The sequence below is a fragment of the Melampsora larici-populina genome (assembly GCF_000204055.1).
Source record: "Melampsora larici-populina 98AG31 unplaced genomic scaffold MELLAscaffold_21, whole genome shotgun sequence".
Classification (NCBI taxonomy): Eukaryota; Fungi; Basidiomycota; class Pucciniomycetes; order Pucciniales; family Melampsoraceae; genus Melampsora; species Melampsora laricis-populina.
The window spans coordinates 1,123,408-1,140,420 of NW_006768785.1; the positions used below are offsets into that span (position 1 = coordinate 1,123,408).

Genomic DNA, 17,013 nt, shown 5'->3' on the forward strand with positions numbered 1-17,013 from the left:
GTAGAATTCGAATCTTAGCGGGTTTGTTTTCTTAGCTTACGATCACACTGACTGGATGTGGATGTAGATTTTCGTCTTGGTGTTTTTATATTGTACTAATTGAAAACTGCCACAAACATGAATCCCGTGAATGTTCTTTGACCGGAATTTGCAGTCGAATCATTTGGCTAAAAGTTGTAATATACTACATCTTATAATTCGGAAAGAATCCAATCACTACAACTAAAAAAGCCCTTGATATCCCAAAAACTCTATCACATTTGCACAGCCTCATTCACTTTTTCAACCCCGCATAGTGATCTGTTATGTACAATTCCTCCGATTTGTTTACTCTTGGCAATCTTCAAAGGTTCTTAAGTTCTATAATTATCAATTCCATACTGCGGATACGGCAAAATGGATCATGGGATTCATTCTTTATGCCCTGCATACAAGTGGGTTTTGAACACAAATTGCCACTGCCACTCACGAGGTTGAACTTGAATCTGATCCAGAAGCAGTGCTTGTCAATGTACTTTAAAGAAAATGATAATGCACACTACAACTTCTGCAAACGTACCGGTGTGTTACCCGTTCCAATCCTTGTTTTGCTCTTGAAGACAGATGATCAACTCTTTGACAAAACAGGAAGCTGATGATATATTCAAATAAAACAAATTCCGCCATGATTATAAAAAACAAAAGGTTTTTCTCAGAAAACAAATGGGTTTGATCAATTACTCAGCACAATCACTTAAAGAGGTATACCACCAGGTCCAGCTTTAACATTTTGATTAAATTGACCCATCACATTTCCAGGACTAGAATTCAAAAAAAAGAGAAAAAATTAAAAGTTAGTTTGAAAACCAATTATCAAAAAAAATGTTATGTTACCAAAAGAAAAGTAACTTACGGAAAATATTCACAAGCCCAAAAAATGATAGGTGATTGAGGTAATGAGATACCTTTCATAGAGACACATGAAGTTCTTGAACATGAAATAGATTTAGTTGAAGACCAAACTACTTCTGTAATGGTCAAGAAAAAAAAATGTATTAGAATTCAAATTTCAACAAATCTTGAGAGAAAAAAACATCAAGTGATGTTTCAAAATGATTTTTGAAAGATTTAGACTAACGAGTGAAATGAGAGAATGTAGGATTTGATGGATTATAAACTGATTTTTCTCCAGGTCCGATGACCCAATCAGATACAACTCTTTCAATATCAGGTTGACCAGCTGCGATATTCTAAAATCCAAACATCCAAACAAAACATTACTACATTTACTTCTTTTTGGAGTTGATAGAATTTCAGAATTTTTTTAATTACCTCTCCATATGCTCCTCTTGAGTGTTCCCAAACACAAGGTGAGACTTCTGATTTTGCTGCAGATGTAAGTTGATCATTCCAAACCAAAGGTGCAACCTTATAAGTGGCTCTGTATTTGTTATGAGCGTCTAACCAACTTATGACGGTTTTTGAGTTGGATGATATTCTTGATCAGTAATTAATCAATGATGAGTTGATATGATATCTTGACGGCTTACCGCTGTTGGTCTTCCTTGGTTTCGTCTTTCACGTTCCCTGAAGCTGCCGTTATTCTGCAAAGAGGTTAAGATGCTTAAAACATTGGTGCACAAGTTTAAGAAAATGACATTCATCTTTACCTTGTGTCTGAGGTACCGGGTCTTCCTACCTTTTGGATACTGCTAGCAGTATTGTCTTTCGGAGGACATAAATCACCAGGAATAGGCTAAAACCGATCACTAGGTTAGCAAGAATCGTTGGGATGAAGAAAGTCTTTGAATTCTTCAAACAAACAGTAGTGTGAAATAAACCGGGTATCCAAGTGGCGAGACCCCAAGTTCTATATTTTGATATAGGTAAGCTTTAGAGCCTGAAACTCAAAAGAGATAATTGGCTCCTAAGAAAGAATCAACGTACGGAGGACTTTGAGTTGTACATTGTCGCTTTTTGATGGTTTTAGATCTACGATTCACTAGATGATTGCAATCTTTTCCCTAGAGATCATGGATCAATTAGACCTTTGAAGAAAGATGAATGCCAATATATATAACGAAGGGACATTGACTCACAATACATCTCTTAGTTCCAATTGCAATTTCAGTAGTACTTTGAGGATCAAGAGTGTCTTGCGTGTTTGGGAGACTTTGAGTAAGAAGTTCACCTCCAATGATGTGTTGAATAATGACCAAGATGAAAACCCGATGGAATAAAACATTCATTCTCTTCGAGAGACAAAATGGACCGACTAGACCACGAACGAAAATATAGGCGAGAGAGTGAAGGTTAAAAAACCTATATATATAATCTTTACAATGATAGGAATGAGTTGGATGTAAGAACTCTTTAGGCCAGCTTGTGTTGGAATGTATCTTTAAGAAAAAAAATAAGAAAAAGAGTCAATACGTTGCTTGATGAACTCTGTTAAGATCTGGTAAAGTGATCGTAGTCCATCAGGAGAAGAGAAGAATTGGTTCTGTTGACTCTTCTTGACCTCGAAGATGAAAAAGAAGGATTCAAATGAAAGAAGGTCACCGTCAGCCAAATGATCTTGATGACCGTTCGATTTCATTGGATTCTTTTCGATCACTTTATCGGTTGCACTTTGAAAAAGACCCTTACAAACTCTTGGCAAAAGAATTGAGCATAAGCCGATGAAGACCCGAGTTGATGAATGATTATAAGAGTCCCTTCATTGAGGGATGATTGAACTTATCATGATTTAGTCATCCCATTAGGATTATGCCACGCTTTTAAAAGGATCGCTTTCATTAGTCATCTTCCTTACCTGAGCCTTCTTTACTCTACCCGACCATATCATCACAGGACTGTAACTTGTGATGGCTTACTTTGAGATTTCAATTCTCTTATCATGATTTGACACAATCATCTTTGCTGTTCTGATCTTGTCTGCTGTTTGGTTTCCTGCTCGATTGCTGTTGTTCTGTTGATCAGCAATTTTTCAAACACAGGTCTTTTCAAGAACTATTGCAGGTGCATGTCATTATATCATTTGTGAGAGGGTTCACAGCATAAGTTGAGCTCTCTCAAACACTACACTGTCAAAATCTATCTCGGATAGAGTTATTACTCCAACAACAGGCATCTTTCCCAAAGAATTCCTCTCACCATCTCTTACTGAGGAGATTGTTTTACCAAGCAACACTTGGAAGAATGGATATAATTTTTTTCAATAGACCGACGTTTCACTCAATACTTTGTATCACTTGAGAGGCACGCCACCAGGTCCAGCTTTAACATTTTGATCAAATTGTCCAATCACATTTCCCGGCCTATTTCAAAAAACACATTCAACCAGTCTTTTCATTATGATTTGACGAGATGAGTTCACTGATCGTTTGCATGAGATTGAAAAAAAACTTACGGGAAATATTCACATGCCCAAAAAACAATAGGGTCAGGTGGACCAGGTGATTCTGGATCTATTAAAGGTGAACATAATTTTCTTGCACATGAAAGAGATTTAGTTGATACCCAAATCACTTCTGTACAAAAGATAAAGATTGTTAAAAAAAATCATCAATTTATGTTTCAAAATCATTCAAATCCAAAATTCAAAGTTGAAGAAGAAGAAGAAAAATTGACTAACGAGTGAAATGTGAATACATAGGATTTGAAGGATTATAAGCCAAGTTTTCTTCTGGTCCATTTACCCAATCTGATACAACTTTTTCAATATTAGGTTCACCAGCTGCAAGATTCTAAAAGTGCAAAAAGGTTCATCTTAAATTAAAAGGTATACCTATTTTGTTTTAGTAGAAAACCATCCAGATTTTTAATTACCTCTCCATAAGGTCCACTAGAGTGATCATACATACAAGCTGAAACTTCTGATTTTGCTGCAGGTGTGATTTGATTGTTCCAAACCAAAGGTGGAGCTTTATAACTTGCTCTGACTTTATTATGAGCATCCAACCATCTTATGATTTTTAATGGGGTATTTCAACACATTTGATCAGTGAACAAGAATGAAAACACTTGATATTTTCTAGACTCACCGCTTTTGGTCTGCCTTTGATTCGTCTTTTACACTACCTGAAGCGGCCGGTGCTCTGTGAAAAGGTCAAGATGAGTGATAGAAACGCTTTTATAAGAAAGTTTAAGAAAGTTTCATCATTACTTCGTTTGGGGGTTGACCATGGCGAGACTATCTATCTTCTGCATACTAGTATTATCTTTCGGAGAGCATGAGTCACCAAGACCAGCCTGTAAAGGATGAATTTGGATTAGTAAGGACTCTCTTATTGTTAAAGTCTTGGAAAAATTGCAAACAAACAGGAGGGCGAAATAGAGTCGGAATCCAAGCGGCGAGACCCCAAGTTCTAAAGCTCAAAAAAGAAAATTTCAGATCTCAAACTAAAAAAAATAATTTCATCTCAAGAAAAAAACATCATGATTTACGGAGGAGATTGATTTGTACATTGTCGTTTTTTAATCGGATTATATCTACGGTTAATGAGATGATTGCAATCTTTTCCCTAAAGATCAAATTTCATTCAGGCTTTTGGAGAATAAAACTATTTTAATGAATGAAAGTAAAGAAAGATGGTCGACCCACAATACATCTTTTGTATTCAAGTTCACCTGCAGCACCACCTTTTACATTGGGGAACTGAAGGTCATCTTGCGTGTTGGGGAGACTTTGAGTGAAAAGTTTATCTGCAATGAGAATTTGGATAGTTACACAGATCAAAACCCGATTGATCCAAAAGTTCATTCTCTCCAGGAGGCCAGATGAACCGTCGGAACTGATATGTGCAAAAGCGTTTCGGTTCAAAAAATGGATATACAATGTTTACAATGATAGAAATGGGTTAGCTTTGAAGGTTTCTTTGAGCCAACTTGTGATGGGTTACAACAATTTAAACACGAGAACAGTTCGGATTCGTCGCTTGATTTAGTCTTCTAACTTGTGGAGAAGATCGTTATCGTAAATTCAAGGAATGTCTATGGCCAGCCTGAAGGTTTTTAAACAAGAATGAAAGAAAGATTGTCACAAAAAAGAAAGATTTGGATCTGTTGAATATTGAGTGTGACTTCTATGAACTAGTTTACACTGATATATGAGAAACGACGGATCCCAGAAACGATGATCCGAATGAGAGAAAGTTGGCGAGATGATTCTGATGAAAAATTGAATCAGGTTCTTCTCGGTCTGTTGATGTTCAGCTGTGATATGACCAAAAGAGACCCTTACAAATTCTTGGCAAAATATCTAGTCATTGAGGACCAGGGTTGATGCATGATGATAGTCCCTTCCATTAATACTCGTAGGGCGTGATACAAGATCAGGGCACTTGTTGACCTTTGTATTCACGTGTGTGTTGGAACAATTCTTGTTCCATCAAGTGAAGCTTGGCTCCTCTCTGATCCTTCCATCCGGGCCGGCATCCTACCAGTTCTCGGGGGTAGAAAATTCTTCAAGGTGCGAGCGAGGAAGAGAAGATATGGAGGAGTAGAGAGATGAAAACTACGACTCCACATCCTGCGCTCCAGCCCACCACTTCGGGACAGTCTTGTCACTTGTCACGTGCGAGCCTTCTCCTGCACGCACCTGAAGCTCTTTCCCGCTACAGAGTGATGGAACACAGAGTCCTCTGCAGGCTCTGGAGTCTGGGAACTCTCATTTTAGGGATCATTGAAGTTATTCATTCATTGTCTTCATTCATCTCAGTAGATCACACTTTGGGTAAGAATTTTTTCACTAGTTTTCTCCATCGCCCGAGTCTTCCCTATTCTACCCGACCACATGCCCACAACAATAAACCGGGTGATGGCTCTGAATTTTGCATATAACTGCCCCTATGAGCTGTTACAGTCATTTTGGCTGTCATTTAGTTTGATGTTGTTATGATGCCTCTTTGTTTGAGTTCTGTTTTCTTGTCTGTTCAATGTGAATGTGGAGATCAGATCATGACACCATATCACAAATCATCTACCTGCCTGTTGTAGTTTACCGCCTTGGTAATTTTTTATCATCAAATATAATGTTGATGACACACAAGGATACAAATGATAAAATAAATGATTGCATTATTCTTGACTGACATATATTAAAGATGTAAAATTTGTAGATAAAGTGTATCACAAGTTGAGCTATATGATTTAATTACATAAATATGAGCACAAATGTGAAGAAAATCTGAGTGTCTCAATCTGATTTTCACAATCCCTTCTTGATACGACTTCCAAATCCATTGGGATTTAAATGGACTTTGTCTCAATAAAAAATATTTTGTTCAAGAATTTGTATCACTTGAGAGGTACTCCACCTGGTCCAGATTTCACATTTTGAGAAAATTGACCAATCACATTTCCTGGTCTGTTAAGAGAAAACGACAAGAAGGTTTTTTCAATTCAAATCGAGTCACAACAATCCTCAAAATGAGACAAAAAAATACTCACGGGAAATATTCGCATGCCCAAAAGAGAATAGGTGATTGAGGTAAATTTATACCTTTCATAGACTTACAAGAGTTTCTTGCACATGAGATAGATTCAGTTGATGCCCATACCACCTCTGTAAAGAAATAAGCATCCAAAGATTTAATTAATAGCGGCCCTCAATCAGTGTATGTTGCAGAATATTTTGAAAGATTGTGATTGAAAAGTTGAGACTAACGAGTGAAATGAGAGAACTTGGGATTTGAAGGATTATAATCTGATTTTTCTCCTGGTCCATTTACCCAATCTGATACAACACCTTCAAGATCAGGTTGACCAGCTGCAATATTCTAAAGTGCGAGAAAAAAACATAAGGGTCATATATATATATATCGACGTAGTGGAAAGTTATCTGAAAAAAATCAATCACCTCTCCAAAAGGTCCTCTAGAGTGTTCCCACACACAAGTTGAAACTTCTGATTTGGCTGCAGGAGTGACTGAATCATTCCAAACCAGAGCTTTAGCATTATAAGTTGCTCTGTATTTATTATGAGAGTCTAACCATCTAGATTGTTTTCAAGATATTTGATCAGTGAGGACAATTGGCTTGTTTGGTATCTTCGTCACTTACCGCTTTTGGTCTTTCTTTGATTCGTCTTTCACATTCGCCGAAGCTTCCGTTGGACTGTGAGGAGTTGAGGATGAGCAACGAAAAATTTGTTGCCCGAGGTAGAAAAAAGTGCACGCTTACTTCGTGTTTTGTCGCTTTTTGATTGTATCAGATCTACGATTCACCAGTCGATTGCAATCTTTTTTCTGAATATATATCAATCATTCATCAGGCTTTTGAAAAAAACTGATGCCAATAAAAAGAAAGAATCATTATCATTGACTCACAATACATCTCGTAAACCCCATTCCACTTTGAGTCACACTTTTCACAGTGGGGAACTCGAGGGGTTGTTGCGTATTTGTGAGACATTCAGTCAGATGTTTATATCCAAAGATGATTTGAAAAGTGACTAAAATCAAAAACCGATAGGATAAAACGTTCATTCTATCCAAGACCGAAATGGTTAACACCACGAATGAAACTATGTGCCAGAGCGACGCGTTCAAGCGTACGTATATACGATATCTTTACAACGTTATCAATGAAATGACTTTAGATTCTTCCTTATGATGGGTTGAATCAATATAGACTACCAAACACGATGTCGCAAGGAAAGCTTCGAATGGGTCACTGTTGAAGTCTTATGAGTTCTTCTGAATTAATTGTCGTCCAGCGTCCGGAGAACACGGTAAAGGTGAAATATATCAAATCCTCAATAAAAAGAGAGAATTGTATGAGTTCCGATCGTGTAATCTGATTTGAGCTGAAAGATGAGAAAGAATGATTCTGATTCGAATAAGTCAGCCAGATCATTCTGATGAACGATTGACTCGACTCTTTCCGATCACTCGCTCTTTTACATTCTTCAAAAGAAGCTCAAAAGAAGCTCTTGTGATTGCTTATCAAGAGAGTTAAGCATAAGCCAGTGATGACTCGGGTTTGACAGTCTTTGGGGGATGATTGAAATTGTTATTTGGTATCTTGATCAGGAATCTATCTTAGTAAACACATTGATCACGATTTCAGAAAGATCGCTTTCATTAATTATCTTCCTTACCTGAGCCTTCTTGATCTTTACTCTACCCGACCATCTCTTCACGACAAGTTTAACCTGTGATGGCTTACTTTGACATTTTTTCACTTCTACGATAATCGTTTGATGTTCTTCATTTTTTTGAATCCATCTTTACTTCCTCTTCTCATTTTAATTACAAAGGTATATTTTTTGGAATGTTCAACTGAGTGGTGTTAAATGGGCAGTGTAGGTTCTGACTCTCACCATGAAAGGTTTTGATCTTATAAAGATGCTTTTATTTTCTACATTTAATTGCTCAATCATTCTTGTAAAATACGATTTATGTACAAAAAATATTCATGTCATAGAGGAGATAGAAGACTGCTTGAGTATCGTACTGAGATATAATTTATAAACAAAATAACTAATCAAATTAGTTACACAATTTGAATAAATTCAAATAAACCACGTTTCGAATCCATTGTAACAGTATTTGAATGTGGGTTTCTTTACAAGAAAATGAATTTTTCTCAAGATCTTGTGTAACACTAAAGAGGTGCACCACCTTGTCCAGATTTTACATTTTGAGGAAATTGACCAATTACATTTCCAGGCCTATTGATCAATAAAAAATCATGAGAAGAAAGTGAGTCAAGATGAAAATTATTATAATGTGGATAACAAAGGGAAAACTCACGGGAAATATTCACAAGCCCAAAAAATGATAGGTGATTGAGGTGTTCTTAAACCTTTTAAGGATGTACATGAATTTCTTGCACATGAGATAGATTTAGTTGCAACCCATACTACTTCTACAGAGGTTAAATTAACCAAAGATCAACCAAAGAAAATCATTTCGTCAATGATTTGTTTCTGGAGGACTCGATAAAAAAATTGTGTCACTAAAAAGGATTGACTAACGAGTGAAATGAGAGAAACTGGGTCTTGAAGGATTATAGGCTGATTTTTCATTCGGTCCATTCACCCAATCGGAAACAACCTTTTCAAGATTAGTATGACCAGCCGCAAGATTCTAAAGTGAAATAAAATCATCAAGACACATTGGAAATTAGATTTATTTTGATTCAGTGAAAAAAAAGATCAAAAACTTATAAATACCTCTCCGTAAGGTCCTTTAGAGTGTTCATAAACGCAAGTACCAACCACTGCTTTTGCTGCAGGTGTGATTTGATCATTCCAAACCAAGGGTGGAGCCTTATAAGTTGCTCTGAATTTATTATGAGCGTCCAACCATCTAATAATTTTTTAAATTGATCAACGCATTCAATCATTATCAATAATGGGGAGCTCATTTGATATCATTTTGACTCACTTCTTTTGGTCTTCCTTTGATTCGTCTTTCACGTTGTTCGCAGCTCCCGTTCCTGAAGCTCCCGCTGGTGGAGTCCCTGTTCCCCTGTGATTAGTTGAATTAGAAGATGAGTAAAGAAAACCTCTTCGGACAAGAAAAAAATGGATATTCACTTTGCCGTGTTCGGTCTTTGTCGCTTTTCTAATGTGTTGGATCTACGATCAACTAGATGTTGACAATCCTCTCCCTAGAGATCCAATGTCAATTAAGATTGATGGTAAGATTTATTTCAATGAGAGTCAGACTCAAGAGATCATTGACTCACGATACATGTTTCAGATCCATGCCCGCTTTGATCCGCACTTTTCGAACAGGGGTACCCGTGATGATCTTGCGTATTTAAGACACTTTTAGTGAGAAATTTATCTCCAATGATGATGTGGACAGTTATACAGATCAAAAACCGATTGAATAAAAAGTACATTCTCCCCAGGAGCCAAATTGAATCGTTAAGACCACTAATGGGAATATGAGCAAAAGGATCGCCGTAGGATAGGTATATGTATAAGCTTTTTACGATGATAGGAGTGAGTTGACGGAAGGTTCCCTTAGATGCTGGGATAAATCAAAGAAGAAAAATAGAATTCCACCGTTTGACGGAGCCTTTCCACCTCTGGTGAAGTGATAATCTTCCTGATTCTGGAGAGAAGATATCGTTGTATGTATAGTAAAATAAAGATTTATAAACGGCGAGTCTCAAAGTTTTTTAACAAATTTACAAGATAAATCGACAAGGAAAGCAAAGACCAGAACTGAAAGATGGGAAATGGTGAAGCAAAAGAGAGTCTTGCTGATTATCTGATCTGTTCCGCCGTGATGTTTTCAAAAGAGACCCTTCAAAAGTCTTGGCACAGGAGTTGAACATAAGCCGAGTTGATGCATGGTGATAGTTTCTTTGAGGTGAGATTGAAGTAGTTATTTGGTATCTTCAGTCACCTCAGTAGTGCGATGCGCCACGCTTTCAATTTTTGTCAGCTTCCATACCTGAGCCTTCCCTACTCTACCATCTTCACGACAGTGTAACTTGTGATGACATCTTGATTCTCTTGTGATTTGTCACAGTCTTTTCATGTTCTTGAATAAATCTGTCGTTTGATCTTCTTTGTTTGTGCTCGATTGGCTGTTCTCTGCGTGAAATCAAATCATGACATCATCTCTTATCTGCCTGTTTACCACTTTGTGTTGGTCAAGAGACAGTTCAAATTCCTTCATCCGTCACGCAGTCTCAATCTCCTACTGTTTTGGGCGTGACTTGTTGGTAAGTTGACTTCATGAACCATCAATGCTTTACCATCAGCTCTCCAATGAAATCTACAAGTTCTTTGCTGGGAAACATCACCACAGCGGTCCACTACACCCAACGCTGTATCACAAGGTTTATGAGTTATCACAGTTGACCAAGTTATAACTATCAAACCAGTCATAGGTTGATCCCAACCCTTGGTCAATGAGATTGCCTACCAAATGTTGCCAGTAAGCTGGAAGGATCTCACCTTGCACTGCTTTACCCCAAGATATATAGTCACAAACAATATAATACACATATGGATGTACAAGTAAAATATCACTACAATCAACTCACATCGAATGGTTGAACACCGTCTGAGATTCGACTTGATCCATTAATTGAACTAGTCACCGCCTTCGCCCCGGTCTAGCAGGCTTAGCGAACGCTGGTTTATCGAGAGGTTGATGAGAAGCCGACTCATTCGAATCTACCGGTGCGAGTATGCTTTTTAGCTCAGAGTTGATGTAATCATCATTGATTTCATCAGGATCGGAGGTCTCGAACTTTGATCAAGGTGCAAAGGGATCGATTTCGAGTGAGCCATCATCCGAGTGGAAATTGACATAAAAGCATGTCTCGTACCTTCTTTGAAAGTTGAACTCCAAATTCACTAGCTTTTCCAGACACTGAACTCGAACTAGAAGAATAAACCAATCTACTTCTAACAGGTGATTTTGGCGGGCAAGCGTAGATGAAGACTATGAAAGCAATCAGATAAATAACACATTTCAACATTCCACATGCCACATCATAGGTTATATCACTTGAATCTTGCTCAAACTTACTAGGGAGAGACATCGATTCTTGAGCAGCAGGTGTATAATGATAGAATGTATATGACGGTTGACTATCCGGAAAAACCAACTCATCCGACGCGCCATTCTCTGACAATACGATAGTTTCAGTCCCCAACTCGATGTTCTATTCCAAATTGGATCAGTTTATTTATGACCAAGCATCATATATCGAAGACAAAGTAGAGCAAGAACTCTAAAGATACTGATTGTCGCTTACAAACTGGACCGATTTACTACCGCTTTGACCACACCAAGCTTGAAATGCTTCTTGTGCATCAGAATTCCACTTAAGTCCTAAGCTAGCATTATTTCCACCATTGGCACCCCAAACATTTGAGCTCCTAACTTCGGTTCCCATTGTGATTGCACTTATACCTTCAGCTGCCTTTATATCCGCTAATTCACGTTCCCGTGCAGTCATTGGAGCTTGAGCCGTTTGTGAAGCTAAATGAGCCAGATAACCTTCAGGAGTCAAGTCACGCTTTGAGGTAGCAAAAATCGACTCTTTGAAATGTGTTTCGCCGAGCTACCAATAAAATAGAATCAATATTCAGCTTGACTTGCAAATTGAATCACTAGGTGTAATCAATATAAGTCCTCACTTGTCTAGAAATCGTAGCTCTAGTTGATGCATACAGCATCTTTTCTCGAACTTTGGCATTATCTGGAACATAAGAGATGAATATCCAACTACCACCCTCTGGCTCGTTTAATCTATAGAGAACGTAGGCCGGTTTATCGTCCTCCAAAACATCATCAATCAATGCAAAGTCTTCAACGTCGGACCGGCCAACGTGAGGTGGAAGTGATACTTTCGTGATCGCAACCTCTGAATAATCATTTCAGTAAACGATCAGTTTCATGTCATACTTTTATGATGATCGAAACACAGCCCGAAGCTGAGACAATTCCACTCACCATCTTCGATGACGACAACAATTAATCTAATATCATCGGTTTTAGAGACCGCTTTCACAAAATCTTCGGAGAGTTCTGGACTAACTGAGATTCCACTCTGAGCGCTCATGGTTGATGGCGAGAACTGGTCTGAAGGATCACTCAATTGTGCCACACGACACTGACTCGAGTCTCGCTCATGTGACCCGGATCACACGGGTCGGGAAACTCGGGTCTCTGAGAGACGCGATGTGATTCCACCCGGATATCGTACATGGCAGATTGTACATACACTGAAATGAATCATGACAAAGTCCGCTATAAAGGATGCTATAAATACAAGTCTCTTTTGATATGTTCTGTAGAAACTCTTGAGTAAAGAGCTTGCTATTGGGTCTATTATGATTGTGGAACATCAGGAAAACACATTGATGAGACATATCATGGATCTGTAATCTTTCATCTTCAACTATATTCAGATTCCAATTTCAAAAGATTTGTCAAAATTATCTGAACAATATATGGCTTCTAATATGGTGTTTTAAAACAGCCAAACTCCCGGAAAATGCAGAAATGGATTGATCATTATGTGAAGTATTTTTGATGTTTATCATACCAAAAGATATGACACCTGCGAGGGATTGGAGTTTTTATAGCAGCACGGCATATAGGACAAGGAGGGTTGAAGTTTTCTTTCTTCTCCTCTGATTGCAGAAAGTTCTGATTGTATTACGAGAAATAATTGATCAACTGTATACTCTGATGTGTAAGACCTATTGGGTTTGAAATCTCACCTGCATGCATCTTCCATGAAATTGATGGGTATCATGGCATGCTAACCGTACCACCTTGTCTCCATTGACCCAATTACTTGTACAAATTGGACACACTGAACCATCTGCCTCCACCTCCTTGTTCAATCCTTGAGATTTTAGATGAGAGTTGTCTAAAAGGTTTGAAGGCATTCTTAATAAGCTGTTACAATCCTTTAAAAATACTATGATGCAAGCCACTAGTAATGTGATTGAATGTTCAGATCAGGAGCCATGATATAGCATGTCTGATTTTGAAATTGTTTTGGTTACTTCCAAAAAAATTATGCAATGTGATCCTAAAAATGAAACTCACTAAGCTCTGGAGTCTTCCTTTTCATGAAATCTTTGGCCCCTGGTATATGTTTTGATGCTCTCTGTAGTATCTCAATCACATCATCTTCATTTGCTTGATATGTGGTGAGCATGAAAGGATGCCTTTTGAGTAATTCAGGATTGATATTGATCAAAGCACGCCTTTGAGCTTTCAAAGCAGTAAAAACATACTCATAATGTTTGATGGTTACTTGAGACCATCCAAGGAAGGGTGTAACCAGGTTTTCCATGTAGAGGTCTCCACCTCCTCTGTTTAAATATTGTTGTATCAAGGCATACACTTCTTCTTCGTACATGAATCTTCCTTTAAATCTTTTATACATGTTTTCAAAGATAGCATTCATGATGGGATCAATAAGCGGTCCAACAATGATATCTCCTTCAGAATTCATTGTTGCAGGTTTTTTGATTTTTTTGATGTGGTTCACAACATGGTAAAGGCATATTACTTCACCTTGCGGAGAAGCTTCATTTATAATATGGTTTTCACATCTTTCAAAAACTGAAAGCGCTTCTTCTGGATTTTGAAAGTTTGCTTGGAGTAATGTGTCATGTATACTAGTAAATTCTTGAGTGCGCTGCAACCCCTTGGTAATCCTGAGATATTCATGAAGCTTCAATAACAATTCTACCCTCTTCAATGACTCTAAAACCACTGCAAGCATGATGTAGTTCAAGTCAGGTTTTATTAACTTACTACTTCATTATTGATGAAAGTACTTACATGGATTTGTCTCCCCACCCGCTGGAGTCCACATCCAACTATGCACTGTTATGGGTGATAAATTGATCCCTACATAGTCAAGTACCAAATGAACAGTGTCATTAAAGGGTAGCATTTGTCATTTCATGGATACTAAAACACACCTCGAATTAGAGAGAGCTCCAAAATTCCTCGGCAAATGGCCCCTTCTTGTACATCCTCTCGTATTGGTTGTAATTCTCCCAATGGGAGACACTTTTGAAGTTCTTGCAGGACTCCTAGCGCCCAAAGCCTTTCTTTCAATTTCAGATTGTCTTGTTGTAAAACCTCTAGGGCGATCTCGATTGTCTTCTGATATAGAGAGCCTTTCAAACACAAAGCTGGGATGTAGTCTCCAGGGATTGTCATATCGTGTGTTTCTTTCATCACAAATTTGATATAGCAGTTGAGGTTGAAGATGGCATCAGCCAGCAAAAGGACCGTCTGATGAGTTGTTGTCGTTTCCAATTTTGTACACAATTTCACGTAAATCGAAAAACCACTGTCACGTGTTGCCATACTGAAAATGGTCTTGATTGGTGATTTGGAAGTTGAAGATGGGATTTCGCCCTTTGGCTGGAATTTATAATTTTTGTCCGACAGACTGAATACTTGCAACCTGTCTATCCTTGAATTCGAGTTTTTAGCGAATGGGAGCCCTTCATGGCATGTGCTCATAAATTTGGCTAGACCGCGCTCCGCATACCTTTCTATGTCGGATATATCGAGTTTAAGTGGGATATGCCCTGAAGATTCCTTGGGTGATACGTCGTGAAACCCGATGATCTGATGTGGGCTAGGACAACAAACCAATAGGAAAAGTCCTAGACACCCTCCAATCAAAAGCTGCAAAATTTTCATTGCGTGGTTCAGAATAACGGTCAAGCAAAATAGGAGGGACTTGTGGCAAAGGTTTTCAGGCAAATCAATATTGACTTCTTTATATGTATGCCTCATTTTTGCGTCTTTCAAAAGGATCTGTGAGCTTGTATCATTACACCATTCAATTCTTTGTCGGAGAACTTGAACCGCAGTTTTACTGTGACCCGACTCGTCTCCTCTGGTTGATGAAATAACTTCTGTATCAGATCGCGGGTGTCGACCTTTGAACATTTTTACTCTGACTATATGACACCGCAAATACAGGATACTTGCTCAGCAATCAAAACACGATACGAATCGCGTTCAGCATGCCAGGCGCTCCCCCGGCTTCACCCGCTGTGTCTCATTTAATCCAGCCTATGTTTCTATGTTCCAAGCTGGTTCAAATGATTTATCACGATTTTGTTTCGTATATTCTGTGTAACCGGATCATCCCATCGGAATCTTTATTAATCTGATACATCAATGGGAGGAATATTGTGTCACTCAACCTGGAGTGCGACGTGCTTTACTCAGGGTCACATAGTACCCACACGGCCGCAGTCACTGCGGGGGTGCGTGCACCGTGCTCAGGACATTGCCGCACGTCGGCTCTAGTGACAGAATGTTCCTGCCAGTGGTAGGACCTCGGCCAATCCCTAGGTTGAAGGTATGTCCAAGATCACCAATCCTGTCACCTTTAATTCATGAGAAATAACAAAGGGCATGTTCTGCAACTTTAGCCAAAAAGGATTACAAAGAACACTTTTTTGATCTGCGCCTTGAAAAAAGGGAAGGAGATACAAGAAATTTGGCTATAAGATTACCAAACAGTCAAACAAAAAGGTCAACAAAAGTTCAATAAATCTGGTTGACAATTTGGCTATTTGGTGAAGCATATTTAAAGATCATATATCACTTGAAATTTGGAATCCAATCTTGATGATCTAAACATCATCCATAGCCATTCAGGCTGGGGGCGCATCTGAAAAAACACACCAAAAGGTGCACCTATAAAACTCAAGGAGACCGTGGGCGCACCCAAAGCCACTATGATAGGTTTGGCTTGTTCCTGGTTGGTACAGTAGTTTTACAAAAGCTTGTCACCAACTTTTTGTCAAGCTAGGGGGTCAAGCTTTGTGGTTGAGCTTTTTCAATGAGAAGTGGTTCCAGAGTGTGACCAGAGTCAAAACAAAAATTAGAGTCTCAAACATGGTCTTCTGATTGTTCTTCAAGGAACAATCAAATCTTGGTTGCCAAGCAATACTTTTGGTAAGCCATGATGGATGAGATTCTTTTGAAAGAGCAATGGAAATCCAATGGTGAGTCAGATGGCAATTTAGGGCCCGGGGTCATCTAAACCAAGCTGAGCTAAGCTGAACCCACTCAGCATCTTGGCCTTTGGTTACTGCTTTCAGGTAGTGTAGTTACGCACACCCTACATACTCATTTTTCTTTCCGCTTTGGCCCACTGTCAATTGGGAACACTCCCACCAAGCTTGGGCCTCTAGCTTGGCAAAAAAGTTTGTGACACGCTTTTTTAAAACTACTGTAAATTATCTGGTTTTGATTAGTCTCAAAGTCACACTAGCACTGCTCCAAGCTACTAGTCACTGGCAGGCCAGATGCTACCACAACTTCAATGTATCCTCAACATATCCTCAACATAATATTAATGTGCGGGTCATTTGCCGTTATACCACCAAAATACCAATGTCATCATAAATTTCTACACACCTGACATATCAAGAATATACAGTTCACCCACCTTCATCACTTGAATTGGATGAGTTATCACTCTTTTAAGAAAAAAGCATGGATTAAGAAAGCTATTTTTTTACTATAAGGAAGAACTAAATCTTGAAAAT

The 17,013-nt window shown here is 38.4% G+C and overlaps 6 protein-coding genes across 6 annotated transcripts; all 6 read right to left on the minus strand.

The window, feature by feature from the left end:
• Window positions 1–733: 733 nt before the first annotated feature.
• Window positions 734–2,228, minus strand: MELLADRAFT_87547 (uncharacterized protein; the record flags this gene model as incomplete). Its single annotated transcript, XM_007410643.1, has 9 exons — window positions 734–800; window positions 893–1,007; window positions 1,118–1,229; window positions 1,312–1,447; window positions 1,530–1,583; window positions 1,650–1,735; window positions 1,804–1,849; window positions 1,927–2,003; window positions 2,079–2,228. The coding sequence occupies 9 exons, from the start codon at window positions 2,226–2,228 to the stop codon at window positions 734–736; spliced, it is 843 nt and encodes a 280-aa protein (XP_007410705.1).
• Window positions 2,229–3,229: 1,001 nt separating this feature from the next.
• On the minus strand, window positions 3,230–4,744 carry MELLADRAFT_123444 (uncharacterized protein; the record flags this gene model as incomplete). Its single annotated transcript, XM_007410642.1, has 9 exons — window positions 3,230–3,299; window positions 3,392–3,512; window positions 3,617–3,728; window positions 3,811–3,946; window positions 4,026–4,079; window positions 4,148–4,233; window positions 4,304–4,349; window positions 4,429–4,505; window positions 4,586–4,744. 9 exons carry the CDS (start codon window positions 4,742–4,744, stop codon window positions 3,230–3,232), a joined length of 861 nt encoding a protein of 286 aa, XP_007410704.1.
• Window positions 4,745–6,279: 1,535 nt separating this feature from the next.
• MELLADRAFT_107118 (uncharacterized protein) lies at window positions 6,280–7,468 on the minus strand (the record flags this gene model as incomplete). The annotated part of the gene is made up of 7 exons (XM_007410641.1): window positions 6,280–6,349; window positions 6,433–6,547; window positions 6,650–6,761; window positions 6,842–6,977; window positions 7,044–7,097; window positions 7,164–7,228; window positions 7,310–7,468. 7 exons carry the CDS (start codon window positions 7,466–7,468, stop codon window positions 6,280–6,282), a joined length of 711 nt encoding a protein of 236 aa, XP_007410703.1.
• A 1,120-nt stretch (window positions 7,469–8,588) lies between these two features.
• On the minus strand, window positions 8,589–9,836 carry MELLADRAFT_87549 (uncharacterized protein; the record flags this gene model as incomplete). Its single annotated transcript, XM_007410640.1, has 7 exons — window positions 8,589–8,655; window positions 8,738–8,852; window positions 8,962–9,073; window positions 9,160–9,295; window positions 9,374–9,457; window positions 9,526–9,599; window positions 9,678–9,836. 7 exons carry the CDS (start codon window positions 9,834–9,836, stop codon window positions 8,589–8,591), a joined length of 747 nt encoding a protein of 248 aa, XP_007410702.1.
• An 833-nt stretch (window positions 9,837–10,669) lies between these two features.
• On the minus strand, window positions 10,670–12,526 carry MELLADRAFT_43666 (uncharacterized protein; the record flags this gene model as incomplete). The annotated part of the gene is made up of 6 exons (XM_007410639.1): window positions 10,670–11,203; window positions 11,283–11,398; window positions 11,486–11,621; window positions 11,715–12,023; window positions 12,100–12,326; window positions 12,416–12,526. Coding segments are annotated over 6 exons (1,055 nt in total), but the record flags the coding sequence as incomplete, so codon positions are not given.
• Window positions 12,527–13,505: 979 nt separating this feature from the next.
• Window positions 13,506–15,397, minus strand: MELLADRAFT_63721 (uncharacterized protein; the record flags this gene model as incomplete). Its single annotated transcript, XM_007410638.1, has 3 exons — window positions 13,506–14,197; window positions 14,267–14,335; window positions 14,410–15,397. The coding sequence occupies 3 exons, from the start codon at window positions 15,395–15,397 to the stop codon at window positions 13,506–13,508; spliced, it is 1,749 nt and encodes a 582-aa protein (XP_007410700.1).
• Between the last annotated feature and the right edge of the window lie 1,616 nt (window positions 15,398–17,013).